The sequence below is a fragment of the Lemur catta genome, chromosome 6 (assembly GCF_020740605.2).
Source record: "Lemur catta isolate mLemCat1 chromosome 6, mLemCat1.pri, whole genome shotgun sequence".
Classification (NCBI taxonomy): domain Eukaryota; kingdom Metazoa; phylum Chordata; class Mammalia; order Primates; family Lemuridae; genus Lemur; species Lemur catta.
The window spans coordinates 52027357-52041606 of record NC_059133.1 but is presented as its reverse complement, the minus strand read 5'-3'; the positions used below and the strand labels follow the sequence as shown (position 1 = coordinate 52041606).

Sequence of the window (14250 nt, the reverse complement as noted above, 5' to 3'; positions counted from 1 at the left end):
TTTCTTATAGCCAAATATCCTGAAACAGTCCCAACCTTCCCATACCTACTTCCTCATCTCCCATTCATTCCTCAGCCCACCTTCATCTGGCTCTTGTTCTGCTCAAACTGCTTTTCTAAATTGCACTAGTTACCAAATACAGTGGGCATTTCTTGGTCCTTGTACTTGCTTCACCTTTCCATTACTGTGATACTGCTCTCTACTCCTTCCTTCTTGAAATTCAACTCCCCTTGGCTTCTGTGACCCTGCTGTCCTGGCTCCTTGTACTTCTCTGGCCACCCTTCTGAGTCTTCCTCTACCATCCTCATAAATTCTGCTCTATCTCAGGGTTCGGCCCTTGGTCCTTTCCTTGCTCTTTCTGGGAGAGTCATCCATGCTCGCAGATTGCACAACAATTCTTAAATCTGTATCCCCGGCCCAGACTATTCTGCTGAGCTGTGGGAGTATTATCCTCAGCTGCCTCAAACATGTTCCAAACTGAACTCATCTTTTCTCCAAAACTGCTCTTTTTCATGTCACCACCATCTCTCCTCACCTTAGCCAGAAGCCTGGGGCTCATTTTCAATGCTTCCCTTTTCCCTCAAACCCCGCATCCATTATGAATTTTCCAAATTGACACCAAACTACATCTTTAGATGCCATCCCCTTTCCAACCCAACAGCCACTACTTTAGTTCATTATCCATGCCTGAACTCTGGCAATACTCCTGTTACCCTCCAGGAAGATGTCTGAGTGGTCCTTCTAAAAGGACATCCAATACATCAAAATCGCTTAAGGGATCTCCAGTTCCTACCCTCTCCAACCTTAAGCCTTGCTTCTTCCCACTGGTTCTCAAATTCTAGCCCTACCTTAACACTTACATCTTCCAGAAACAGACCAGTTCTTTCTTGTCTCCATGTCTTTGTACAATGTTCTACCTACAAAGCCTTTTAACCCCTAGGCCTGTCTTCCCTCCACCCAGTCTTCCCTACATCGCACAGTCTCCATCCTCTTGGAAGCCTTCCTTTACCAGTTGCACTCCTTTCTTTCTGTCATTAGCATTGCCTCATACACAACTCTCGTATAGCCCGTATTTCGCATACTGCAACTTTCTCCTTTGGCCAGCCAGTGACCAAAGGAGAGTCCTAGACTCTGAACTCCTTGAGGGAAGTAACTGTCTTATCCCCTGTTTCAACTAAAGGAGGAGACTCGGGATCAAGAATAGTGCCTGGTATAAGTTAAGTGCTCAGTAAATACTTGTTGAATGAATGAATGAATTTAAAGACTTTTGGGGCCATCGGTTAAGAATTTTGGATTTCCAAGGGCTGCCCCTCCCTAACCCCTACTTGGTAAAGAAATGCTTTTGCATTAGCCTCATGCCGGAGGTTACTCATTAAAAAGTGGGCAAAACCGGAAGGTGGCGATTTTGCAGCGAAGAAGCCCCCGACCTGAGCGTGAATCAGGCCGGCCCAGGCAGCACCCCAGTCGCCTCGCTGACAAGTGGGGACCTCGCAAGCCGCTCGCGGTCCTCAGGAGACAGGGCTCCCACGCGCCCGCCCCTGCGCCAGGTGAGCCCACCCCCTGCGCGGGCGTTGGGGCGGGCAGGCGCCGGGAGACCGAGCCAGCCCCGCCCCGCCCCGCCCCGCTCGCGCGCCGGCTGGCCAGCCTCCGGTCACGTGACGGCGGCGCAGGTGAGCACCGCTTCCGGGGTCGGGCTCCCGGATCGCGGCCGGCTCCCGCTTCTACCCGGTCCAGTGCGCGGGAGACTATGGCGTCCTCTTCGGTCCCAACGGCCTCCGTACAGGCGGCGACAGCGGGCCCCGGCCCGGGTTTTGGCTTCGCTTCCAAAACCAAGAAGAAGCATTTCGTGCAGCAGAAGGTGAAGGTGTTCCGGGCCGCCGACCCGCTGGTGGGCGTGTTCCTGTGGGGCGTAGCCCACTCGGTGAGAACCTCCCTAGCCCCCAACAACCCCGTTCGGAGCTCTCAGCTCCTGCGCCTCTGGCGTCCCTGTTTCCAGGCTTCCGCCCCCGGAGCCTCTCGCTCCCCGCCCGCCCACAGCGGCCGCTTTCCCCGCCTCGGGTAGTCTTGGTCCCTGCCCGCCAACCTTCCCCTCTGCCTGTAGACTTCCCCTCCGCCCCCCCAGCTTTAGACTTTTGTCTCCCCCTCCATCCTTTACTCCTCCACTCTAGTTCCGCCTTCTTCCCCACCTGAAATCCAGCTCCCTGTGCCTTGACTCCTTCCTGCCAGGTCGAGCCTCAGCCCCAGGCTACGGAGACTGGCCAGGACCCGGCTCCAGCTGGAAGGACATTTAGGGGGAGTGGCTCTTTGGAGTTGGTGAGGGTGAGAGTATGTAGGGGTAGGCGAAGGGAAGTAGCTGAATGAAGAGGATCGTTCATTGTCCTTTCCACCTCGCTTTGCAGCCCGGGTCCTTGGCTTTGGAACCTTGGCTTTGTTTGGGGGAAGCTCTAGGCTTTCTGGACTTTCTAATCCTGCTTGTCCGTTCCTTTCCCTTCCAGAGGCACAGCATTTCAGAGAAACTATCCCAGCCTGAGTCTGGAGGTTGCACTCACTCAGGAGCTATGCATATATGCCTTTAGTCTTAACTGCATCTCGATTGTTGGCAGGAGTGATAGCGCTTGGTGTAAGTAGGAGTCATTTTTGACCAAACAGAAGGCTGAGGAGCTTTGGTCCTGGGGACACTATGGTGGTTAGAAGCAGGAAACTGCTCTAGAGGGTATGGTCTGGGAGTCAGGAGGTGGCCAAGGAGACCAGTACATCTCCTTTCCTGAGGCTACCTCCGGTGAAGGAAGCACAGCCATTGCTCCTCTTCCCTCAGATCTGGAATGGGAGGGATGCAGTGATCTTGCATGTGACATGGAATGTTTTAGAAATCAACTTCCTTGAATGGTTATGGTCATGGCAGGGTTGTGGAGATGAAAGGTTGTGAGGAAGAATACAGTTTTTGTTACATTCTTAATTTGTGGTTAAGAGTGTTGTTTGGGGTCAGTTGGCTCCCTTTTGCATTTGTGGCTGTCTGGATGGTAATGTTTTATCAGTAAGTATCTAGTCTAAGGCACTTGGTATGGGGAAGGTTGATGGTCGTAGGGCTGCCTCTCATATGCACCTTCCAGGTGGCTCATCCATCCCTGAGGGAGGCTAAACAGGATAACAGGGAAGATTTTCCCTTGATAAGGATTGGGGGAATTACATGTAAGACCTGCCTCATTTTCCCTAGGTATATATACTTTAGCCCCAACATCCAACCCTCAGCCAACACACATCTTCTTCAAGTGTCTGGAATGGAGAAATTCCTTGAACATATGTCTTAGTGATGATTCAGCTTGCCTAGCAGGTGGCAAGGAGGGGGCAGGAAGAGCTATAGCTGAATTTCAGGCTGGGAATCTCAAGTGGGTTTTTTTTCTCCTGGAGGAATATGTTCTGTCCTCTTTTCTACTGAGAATGGGAGGAGTTGGTTGTACTGCAGTGTGTGGGATTTGGGTTAGTCTGCAGTTCATAACCTCTGTCGAATGATCAAGTTGGCTTTCATTTATTCAGTTAATAAACACTTCAGGATCACTGTGTGCCATACATTGTGCTAGCTGGGTACCTGAGAGATGCAGATGACTAGAAGGGGCCCTTGCTCTTGAAGAGCTCACAATCTAGTTGGGGGAACTTACTACGTTAACTAGTGATTAAAGTCATGTGATACATGCACTAACAAAGACTCGTGACGGGTATTGTAGCAACACCAAGCAGAAAGCACACCTCTGGATTTCTGAGTACCCTTTCTCCCCTGAAATAGCAGACTGCAGATCCTGAGGCCTGAGGAGAGCATGTGATGCTTGAGTCCTTTGGGCTGTGGATTGGTTTGACTTTAGGGAACAGACTCCTAACAAGTTCATATTCTCTGCCTGCATTTCCCCTGAAATCAGCTGCTCTTCCTTTACCTGACACCTAGGCAGGTGGGGACCTACTGCAAAGAACTAGGTCAGAGTGGCCTGAAAGGTACTGGACCTGTTTGTAAGGAGATGCCGTTTACAGGATATGGACATTTCATTCTTCTTGCTGCTGTTGACCCCACAGAGTCCCATTAATTCTTTTGTGTACTTTAAAAATGCTTTTTTTTTTAAAGGAACATGTAACTGTCTTGAGTCTGCAGAGGGTATTTTTCTTTTCTAGAATTTCTCACAGCTTTAAAAATAGTCCTGAGTTGCTTACAGGGTTTGCCTAATATAAAATGACTGTTGTGAGCATGAAGTTCCACGGGGGCGGGAGTGTGAGGGGCTATGTGTGAGTGTTGCTGACTGCAGTCCTTCTTGGGCAGCAGAAGGGGTTAGACACATTCTCTCACTTCTGTCAAGCATATGCATAGCCAGTGTTTTTGAAGGAATGAAGTTTGAGTTGCCCTTTCCTGATTCCTGCCTAGACACAGTGTATGAGTAGCTCTCCACACCCTTACTCACTGCTTCCCTATTCATGTTTTGGCTTATCAGATCAATGAGCTCAGCCAGGTACCTCCCCCAGTGATGCTGCTGCCGGATGACTTTAAGGCCAACTCCAAGATCAAGGTCAATAATCACCTTTTCCACAGGTAAGTGGGGATCCTTGCCCTTCCCATGTTAACCTTCCTAGAAAAGAGTAATAAATAATTTTAAAAGATTCAATGAGTTGAAGGTTTTAGATTTAGAAACTAGTTTACCAGTTGTATGGTCTAACATCCTTTTCAATGCAGAAATTAGTTTTGTGCAAAGAAACCATGAAAATAATTTCCAATGTCCTCCACACCCTTCTATGTACCAGTATTATCTCTCCTCTAGCCTGGCAATTCCATAGAGTAAATACGTTCAGATGCCATTACAATTAGCTTTTATTTATTTATTTTTTTTGAGACAGCGTCTCGCTCTGTTGCCCCAGCTAGACGGCATCGTAGCTCACTGCAACCTCTAACTCCCAGGCTCAAGCAATCCTCTGGCCTCAGCCTCCCAAGTAGCTGGGAGGCTACTTGGCTAATTTTTCCATTTTTTGTAGAGACAGGGGTCTCGATCTTGCTCAGGCTGGTCTCGAACTCCTGAGCTCAAGTGATCCTCTTGCCTCAGCCTCCCAGAGTGCTAGGATTACAGGCGGGAGCTACCGCACCCAGCCTACCATTAGCTTCTGATAGGGACTCCCTGAAAGAAATACTTGAGTCCTCTAAGCCCTTCTAGTATCAGAAGATGCCATTCAAAACTGTGGTACTGGCCGGGCGCAGTGGCTCACACCTGTAATCCTAGCACTTTGGGAGGCCGAGGCAGGTGGATTGTTTGAGCTCAGGAGTTCAAGACTAGCCTGAGCAAGAGCGAGACCCCGTCTCTACTAAAAATAGAAAGAAATTATATGGACAGCTAAAAATATATGTAGAAAAATTAACCAAGCATGGTGGCGCATGCCTGTAGTCCCAGCTACTTGGGAGGCTGAGGCAGTAGGATCGCTTAAGCCCAGAAGTTTGAGGTTGCTGTGAGCTAGGCTGACGCCACAGCACTCTAGCCCGGGCAACAGAGTGAGACTCTGTCTCAAAAAAAAAAAGAAAAAAGAAAACTGTGGTACCTATTGTTGACTTTAGGATGTCTCTGACTTCCTTGAGATTTGGGAAATGGTGCTGTTTAGATGTAGTAGATCCTAGCTGTACTAATACCACTTAATACCACTTACCAGCCATATGACTTAGGCAGGTCACTCAATCACCCTGGATGCAGTCTCTCCTTCTATAAAATGGGAATAATGTACCTTTAAACAACCTCACAGGACTTTGTGAGAATCAAATGAGGTAGTATGCATGAAGGTACAAACTGTCAAAGGTAATACTGTTACTTTGTTTTATTACCTTAAAAAATGTTACTTTGTTTTCTTACCTTAAAAACTCGAATTTCAGGGAAAATCTGCCCAGTCATTTCAAGTTCAAAGAGTATTGTCCTCAGGTCTTCAGGAACCTCCGTGATCGATTTGGCATTGATGACCAGGATTACTTGGTGAGAGTCCATAAGGGGTGAGGGTAGTCCTTTCTCCCTGGCAACTGGGGAGCCCCTGGGACAGTCATATTTAGAGAAATGAGAGCCTTGGCAAATATGATTCTGTACCTCTTTGTGGTCACAGGCATCTTCAAAAATCTAAGGAAAACTGTAAAGCCTGTCCTGGGGCGGGTGTGGAAATGTAGATACCTTAAGAATTTTACATTCAATTTCCTAAGTCCATATACGGACATCTGATTAGGAAGCCCTGCTTAATCTCTTACCCCAGGGTTTCATCCACTTTCAGAGGCATTCAGTTGACCATTATCCTATGACTTGTATCTCCATATAAAGGGGGAGGAAAAGAGTCTATTTTGTATCCCCAGGTGTCCCTTACCCGAAGCCCCCCCACTGAAAGTGAAGGCAGTGATGGACGCTTCCTTACCTCCTATGATCGGACTCTGGTCATCAAAGAAGTATCCAGTGAGGACATTGCTGACATGCATAGCAACCTCTCCAACTACCACCAGGTCAGCCCTCTCTCCGGTCCCTTTCTTTCCCTCTCCTCCCTACTCATACATAGCTCAGCTGCCAGAGCACATGGGGAGACTTCCTATCCCTTTTTCTCTCTACAAACCATTTTTCTGCCCAGGAAGCACCTGATATATCATGTTTTTGAAAGTTAGGAATTTCAAGAAAAGGGCCTCTGCATACCTATTTGTGTTTGACTTAACAGAAGAATTTAGACGTGTTCTTCCCCATTTAGTAGTTACAAACTGAAACCATTGGGTTGATACATAAAGGGCATATAAGTAGCAAAATATAGAGTATAGGTTAAGTCAGAATTAGGTGAAATGTTAAAATCAAATATGCCATCAGGAATAAATGTAGTTTGGAGAGAAAACCCAGATAAGTACACAATTGAGATAAACTGGATAGGAGAAAATCATATCTAGCCCTAGATGGGATTAGGGAAGCTATTCTGTCTGATCAGAATAACTTGGAATGTAGAGTATATGAAATGTTTTGGTGATTAAAAACACTCTTTCTGGATGTCTTTCTACTAAAGCAAAATTTCACCAAAATTAATGAGCAAGGAATGCATGAAAGACTCTAAAAGGAGTCTGGTTTATACAACAAATATTGAATGTCTCTTATAATGGGACCCTATGTTAGGCAGTGGAGAAAGAGGGTAATAAAATGGTCGTGGCCCTTGAGGATCTCTTGGTCTAATGGCAGAGACCAGTAAACCAGTATCAGCGCACAGCAAGATGGATGCAATAGTAGAGGTATGTATAGAATGTTCTGAGGGTGCAGAGAAGAGCACCCTAACTCACCTGGGGAAGAAGGTACGCTTGGGAAGCTTAAAGACTTTTTACGAAGAGACATCATAGGAGTTGATTCTCGAAGGACTAGTAGGGGTTACCCATTGGATAAGGTGGAAGAGAGCATTCAAGGCAAAGGAGAACAGCACTGGTAAAGGCACAGAACCATGAGAGAGTTTGGTGTTAGGAAACTGCAAGAAATTCAAGGTGGCTGGGATTTGTCATTGTGGAAAATAGGCAGGAGCCAGATTGTGAAGAGGCTTATACGTCACACAAAGAAGTTAGGGCTTTATCCTGAAGGCGGTTTACAGGGGATTGATATATACGTGATTTAGAAACATCCTGTGACAGCATGTTAGAGAATGGATTGTAGAGAGGGAATACTGATAGTGTGCTTACCAGTTAGGAGGTAATTTCAATAGTCTAGGGTAGAAATGATGAGGGCCTGGAAGAGCAATGGCAGTGAGGATGGAAAGGAAAACCTTTGGGAGAAGCGTGGGAGTTAAGGCACTGGAACTTCCAAATTCTGGGAGGGATAACTGGTTTGCCCATCCACCAACAATTGGGAAACAGAAAGAGGAACAGGTTTTTGGAAAAAGAAAGTTCTGATTTGGACATGTTTGAATTTGAGGTTTCTGCAGTTCATCCGGATAAGGATGTCCAGTAAGTAGTTGGGGTATGGGTGTAGAATTCAGGAAAGAGGATTAGAGTAGGAGTGTAGATTTGAGAGTTGTACATGAATAAGTGGTCATTAAAACCATAACTGTAGATAAAATTATTGAAGGGAAGTGTGTGGAGTGAAATGAAAAGAAGGCTGAAGACAGAACCTCAAGGAGCAAGTAAAGAGCACACAAAAGAGACTAAGAGTCGATGGACACTTTTAATGGTCTATGCCCTACTGCATTCCGTGAAGGATTTGAGGACAGAGAGGAGGATCAGAAGGGTGGTATAGGCCAGGTGTGGTGGCTCACGCCTGTAATCCCAGTTCTCTGGGAGGCCGAGGCAGGAGGATCACTTGAGCTCAGGAGTTCGACACCAGCCTGAACAATAGTTAGACCCCATCTCTACCAAATAAAAAAGAAAAACAAAAGGACAAAAGTACACAAAATAACAGAAGGGTGGTATATTGGTAGTTGAGGATGAAGAGAGTCTTAAAGAGAGATTATCAGTAGGATTAAGTACCACACAGTTGAAATATGACAATGACTAGAATACCCATTGGATTTGGCAAAAAGGGGATTTGGGGGAGATTTCAGAGGAGAAATGAGAGTTTAAATCTGATTTCAGTGGTATGAGGTGTGAATGAGAGATGGGAAATGGACTGATTGCTGATTACTTTCCCAAGAAGATTAGCTATGAAGAGGAGGAGGCAGCAGCAACACAGAGATGGTAGCACTGAAAGAAGAATTTTATTTTCTTTTTTTAAAATCGAGACGGAGTCTTGCTCTGTTGCCTGGGCTAAAGTGCAGTGGTGTGGTCATAGCTCATTGCAGCCTCAAACTCCTGGTCTCAAGCAATCCTCCAACCTCGGCCTCCCAAAGTGCTAGGATTACAGGTGTGAGCCACTGTGCCCAGCCAAGAATTTTTTTTTTTAAGAGATAGGGTCTTACTCTGTTGCTTAGGTTGGTCTTGAACTCCTGGGCTAAAGTGATCCTCCCACCTCAGCCTCTGGAGTAGCTGCCTGGTTCAAAAGCAGAACATTTTTTCAAGGATCCAAATTATAGGCTGTCACGCAGACATGTTTTTTACTATGGGAATCTAGCCCACCAAGAAATGCCGGTCTAGATAAAGTCTTTTCATTAATAAGCAGATAAAGGTTCTAATCCTGGTTCTGTGACCACTTGCATATACAGAGTCTGAAGTAAGGATAATAACACCTACCTTTCTCATATCAAAGAATGATAGAGGTGAAATGGGAGAAGGTACTTTAAAATTAAGAGATATTATACAAATAGAAGAAATCAGAGGAGATGAGGATTCAGAAACTTCGTGGATAACCAGTGGCATTTTTAGGAAGCTTCCCCCACTTTTGACCTTCTTATAACCTCTCTACTTGAAGTTTTCTGCTCCACCCTATATGAATTCCCATCTCTGGGCTGTTTGTGTATCTACTACTCAGCCTCTCCCCATTCCTTCCTCCCCCCTTCCACCCTAGTACATTGTGAAGTGCCATGGCAACACGCTTCTGCCCCAGTTCCTGGGGATGTACCGAGTCAGCGTGGACAATGAAGACAGCTACATGCTTGTGATGCGCAATATGTTTAGCCACCGTCTTCCTGTGCACAGGAAGTATGACCTCAAGGTAAGGAGAGGATAGCTATGGCTTAGCGGTAGGCTCTTGATAGTCTGAGAATGGGGAAGGACCTGGGAGGCACTGGATGATTCCTTTTAAAGGAAAGAAGGCTGTGGGTTTGAGTACTCATCTTAGTTTTGATTGTTGGGTTTGATTGTTCTTTTAGCCACTCTGCTTACTTGGTGTCTTTGGGTCTCTCCACAGGGTTCCCTAGTGTCCCGGGAAGCCAGTGATAAGGAAAAGGTAATACTAATTTGAAGTGATAGGGTGAGGCATAGGGGAAGACAGATGAAGGGATCCTCTCAGATGAAGAGGGCATTCTTCTTCTCTTGGGATGGGGATAGGGATCACTAGCTATTTGTTCTTTTTTTAAACCACTGAAAAGAAGAGAGACAAAAATTTCTACTGATCAGGGATTGTTTGGAAGGTGCAGTGTGGGAACAGCTGCTTTGTCACTGGCATGGGTTATTCTATGTGGAAAGTTTGGGGATGGGTGAGGATGCCAGACTTTAAAAGCAAAATGCTTACCCTCCACCTCCCATTCTGGGCTGTTGTATTCAAGCAGCTATTTTTGCTGAAGAAGAAGAAGGAAAAATCAGCATGGAGGGTCTTGACTTAAAACCACCGGCAGAAAGTGGTGGGATGTGATTTGGGGTACAGCTGCAGTGGCTGAGTGTGGGGAAGCCCTTGGAGGTGAGAACAGACTCTGGGGAAGCATCACAGTGTGGAGTCAGAGGAGATCACTCTCTCCTAGAGGACACCAAGTTGGAGATGGAGCCCTAGACAAAAGGAAGGGTTGAGACCCTGGGGAAGGGATATATTCCCAAGACGTCCCTATACCTGTTCTTAGGTTAAAGAATTGCCCACCCTTAAGGATATGGACTTTCTCAACAAGAACCAGAAAGTTTATATTGGTGAAGAAGAGAAGAAAGTATTTCTAGAGAAGCTAAAGAGAGATGTGGAGGTGATGACTGGGTGCTCTGGGAAATGGCTTGCTTTGTTTCCTTTTTGGTGCTCCCCACAGGGTCATTGTCTCTTCCATTCACAATATGAAGGAGCACCATATTCCCTTCATTCTTTGGGTCCTCTGCATGTAGGGGGGGTGGGGTATGAGACATGAAAAACCCCTAGAGGTGACCTATGGAGCGGGTGGCTGGAATGAGCTAAAAGGATGATTCTGATACCAGGTCAGTTAGGCACTAAAGGGCAGTGTTATACCCTCAACCTCAATTTTTACACTTCCTTTCCCCAGGAGGGCCCAGAAATTCAGCGATGGAGGTATAAGGGTAGTACCTGGGATTGAGGAGGGAGAGCTGGGGTGTCTGATTTGTCAGTGGGTCTCAGTTTCTAGTACAGCTAAAGATCATGGACTACAGCCTTCTCCTGGGCATCCACGACATCGTTCGGGGCTCTGAACCAGAGGAGGAGGGGCCCGTTCGGGAGGATGAGTCAGAGGGGGATGGGGACTGTGGCCTGACTGGACCTCCTGCTGTGGTGGGCTCTTATGGCACCTCCCCGGAGGGTATCGGAGGCTACATCCAATCCCATCGGCCCCTGGGCCCTGGAGAGTTTGAGTCCTTCATTGATGTCTACGCCATCCGGAGTGCTGAGGGTGAGAGATCCTGGACAATTTAAGGGTGGAAAGGGGAGCACTGTCCTTGGGGAACAGAGACCAGGGTGGTGGGTGGACAGCATATCTAGCTTTCTAAAACAAAACCGGTTCCTGGGGAAAGGGAATTGAGACTATGCCTGCTCTTCATTGTTGGTCCTTCTCCCCAGGAGCCCCCCAGAAGGAGGTGTATTTCATGGGCCTCATTGACATCTTGACGCAGTATGATGCCAAGAAGAAAGCAGCTCATGCAGCCAAAACTGTCAAGCATGGGGTGAGAATTCCCCAAAGCCTTGCCTTTCCTGTCTTGACTATCCTTTGGGAAGAGAGAGCCTCTTGTGCCAGAGCAATGGGGTGGCAAAAGGATGGAAATGGGTTGGGGTGGACTGGAGGGTGGAGGATGGGGGCGGATGGGGAGGTGGCCTGATACATTGTTCCATACCTCCTCTCACAGGCTGGGGCAGAGATCTCTACTGTCCATCCCGAGCAGTATGCTAAGCGATTCCTGGATTTTATTAGCAACATCTTTGCCTAAGAGACTGCCTGACTCTGTGATGTTCAAGGTGGTGGGGTTCTCAGAGGCTTGAGGGAATTCTAGCCACTACTTCTCTTCCTCCTTTGCTAAATTCAGGCTGCAGGCTCCTTCCATCAAAATAACTCCATCTTGTTGAGTAGGCTCTTTCTGGATCTTAGAAATCCATTGTCCTTTCTCCTCTTTGTCCATTTTTCATCCCTCTTTCTCTCTCCCCCAACCAATCTGCTTGCTTCATTAGAGTGTTATTGTTAACTCTCTCCCAAGTGCCTTGCTCTTTGTAAAATGTCCTGTTGTTTCTATAAAATAGGAGCTGGGGGAAGGGGGTTGTTTGCCATCTTCAGGACCCGACTAGACAGATGGACCTGGCTCAAGCAACTACTCTGGATGCACTTTGCTGTGTGGGATGAACTAAGAGTGTCTGAATTTTGCTGATAACTTTATAGAACTCACTATGGCATGCTTCCCTCCTGGTAGGCCCCAGGATGGAGGACTTTGAAGATACTACAGATGTGGGTGCAGGCATGCACACACATCATGGAATAATGGCCAATCTTACACACACAGGTTGGGTGGAGAATGGTCAGGCTGGCACCTCATGGAGGTGGAACCTAAGAGGACTCTTGTGATTATGCAGGGAACTGGAGAGGATCTCTGTCAAGGACTGACTAAGCTCTTCTCTCACCCCACTTCCACCCCCACCTACCTGTACTTCTGGGCACAGGAGCCCAGAGATGGCCAAAAGCATTGAAGCCTGGATGAAGGTGTTTGACTGTTGCTGCTCTTCACCAGGACCTCACACCCCTCCTGGGGCTGGAACCCTTCAGTGGGGGTGTGGCCAGTTCTGGAGGCTGGGATGATGGGCCAGGGTCTGTAAGATTCATTTCCCATGTTAAGTTTGCTTTCTTTCTGTCTAGCCATTCCCAAGGTTTATTCCCAGCAGAAGGGAATACCCTTAAAGAAAAGGGTGGGGGACTACCTTTACCTGGATCAATTCTGGTTAAGAGGATGGAGGTCTCAAGTGTGGGAACTTCCCCTACTCTCTAGATGTGTGTGCCTAGCACACTTCCTTCCCCCACCCCTTCTCAAACTCTCTTTCTAGTTGGATTTGTTGTCATTCTGTTCTCTTCTGTCCTGTCGTATACTGCTACTGTGTCTCCCAGGGGACAGATGGCCTGCTTTGTCATCTTTATCCTCCACCCCCAGAGAGGAGTCATAGCCATAACTCAATCACCCAGCCCCCTCCAAAGGTAGTTAAGTTGATGCATGATATTCTCAGAATGTAGGGGACCCTGATGAAATGAGACAGATTGTCCTCCCCTCCCCGCTACTGCCTTTGGGGCTAAGGCACCCATTCTTCTTGCTACCCTCCATCCCCCTTGAGGCGTCCACATTTCTTTTAAACATAAAGATGAGCCACCAGCATCTGGGATGCAAAGCTGCTTTGCTCTGTATCTGGCTGGACTGATCTGTCTCACAAGAAGTCATGAGATCTAATGGAGAAGCCCTCCTTCCTTCATATTTAGTTCCAATGGAGGTAGCAGGAGGAGTCCCCAGTAAGGAGCCCCTATGAACCCTACCTGATGGGTTTTGTTTCATTCCAACCCTCTGCCTTTCCCCTAATGAATGCAATAAAACTCTGTGACACCAGCAACCATTGTTCTTTGGAAATGGGTTTTCTGACCACATGGCTGATGTATCATGGGCAGTATGGTCTTCGTTTGTTGCTTCTGTTTTTCTTCTTTTTTGTTTTATTAATAAAAAAAAAATCTTGTGTATTTACTCCCATTACTGTCACAATACAGAAAATAAATTATTCAAATTCCTCCATAGAAATGCCTTTTCTTTTTCTTTTCACTTTTCTGAGGAAGCCTGTGCTTAGGGGTATAGAGACCAGCTGAAGAATTCTGGTGTTCAAGGTGTTGGGCCCCTGACTAAGGATGTGGGTTTGTGGACAGATGGCTGTGAACTTAAAACGTTGTGGGGTGTACATGGGACAACAAGAATAACAACTTATTCTTCTGTTTTGTGGGAATTAAGAGGTAGAGCCAGGGAAGAGTCGGATGATGGGACCCTTCTTTTTCCCCCAGGGCTCTGTGCTTGATCATACTCCAACTCTGTAAAGGTGAGTGGGCCTCTCAGCCCACCACCAAAAAGAGAAGGCATTTGGTGTTCCCCCAGGCTTCCTGGGAAAGCTGCCCCTTGCCGGAAGGGCAGGAAGAGTACAGCCCAGTCCTAGGAAAGTGAAGAAAGTGATCAGTAGATGAACAGAGGTTGTTGCCAGTCTGGGAGATTCATGTATTGGCTGAGGAGGTCTTTTGGCTGGTGGAAAAACCTGGCTTGATGTGGCCCCAGGGAAGTGAGTTGGACTGGGGGCGGAGACTGCTCTGATGTGGGAAGCAGAACAGAGCTTTTTTTTCTTTCTTTGAGAGTTTTTAACTCTATTTGAACCATACACTTGACACCACCACCACCCCAAGCCATTTTTTAAAAAAAATGTATTCACTTCGCCTTCTGCACCAGCCTCA

The 14250-nt window shown here is 47.1% G+C and overlaps 1 protein-coding gene across 1 annotated transcript; it reads left to right on the top strand.

Annotated features, from left to right (window-relative positions):
• Positions 1 to 1623: 1623 nt before the first annotated feature.
• Positions 1624 to 13554, top strand: PIP4K2C (phosphatidylinositol-5-phosphate 4-kinase type 2 gamma). Its single transcript, XM_045553516.1, has 10 exons — positions 1624 to 1921; positions 4473 to 4570; positions 5888 to 5984; positions 6350 to 6493; positions 9444 to 9590; positions 9786 to 9824; positions 10432 to 10545; positions 10926 to 11193; positions 11361 to 11464; positions 11645 to 13554. Exons 1-10 carry the CDS (start codon positions 1748 to 1750, stop codon positions 11723 to 11725), a joined length of 1266 nt encoding a protein of 421 aa, XP_045409472.1. The 5' UTR covers positions 1624 to 1747; the 3' UTR covers positions 11726 to 13554.
• Positions 13555 to 14250: the final 696 nt, after the last annotated feature.

Coding starts and splice junctions, on each gene's coding strand:
- PIP4K2C (XM_045553516.1), top strand. CDS start 1,748: ATGGCGTCCTCTTCGGTCCCAACGGCCTCCGTACAGGCGGCGACAGCG. Junction 10,546..10,925: donor AGCTAAAGAGAGATGTGGAG/GTGATGACTGGG, acceptor AGTGGGTCTCAG/TTTCTAGTACAGCTAAAGAT. Junction 11,194..11,360: donor CGCCATCCGGAGTGCTGAGG/GTGAGAGATCCT, acceptor CCTTCTCCCCAG/GAGCCCCCCAGAAGGAGGTG.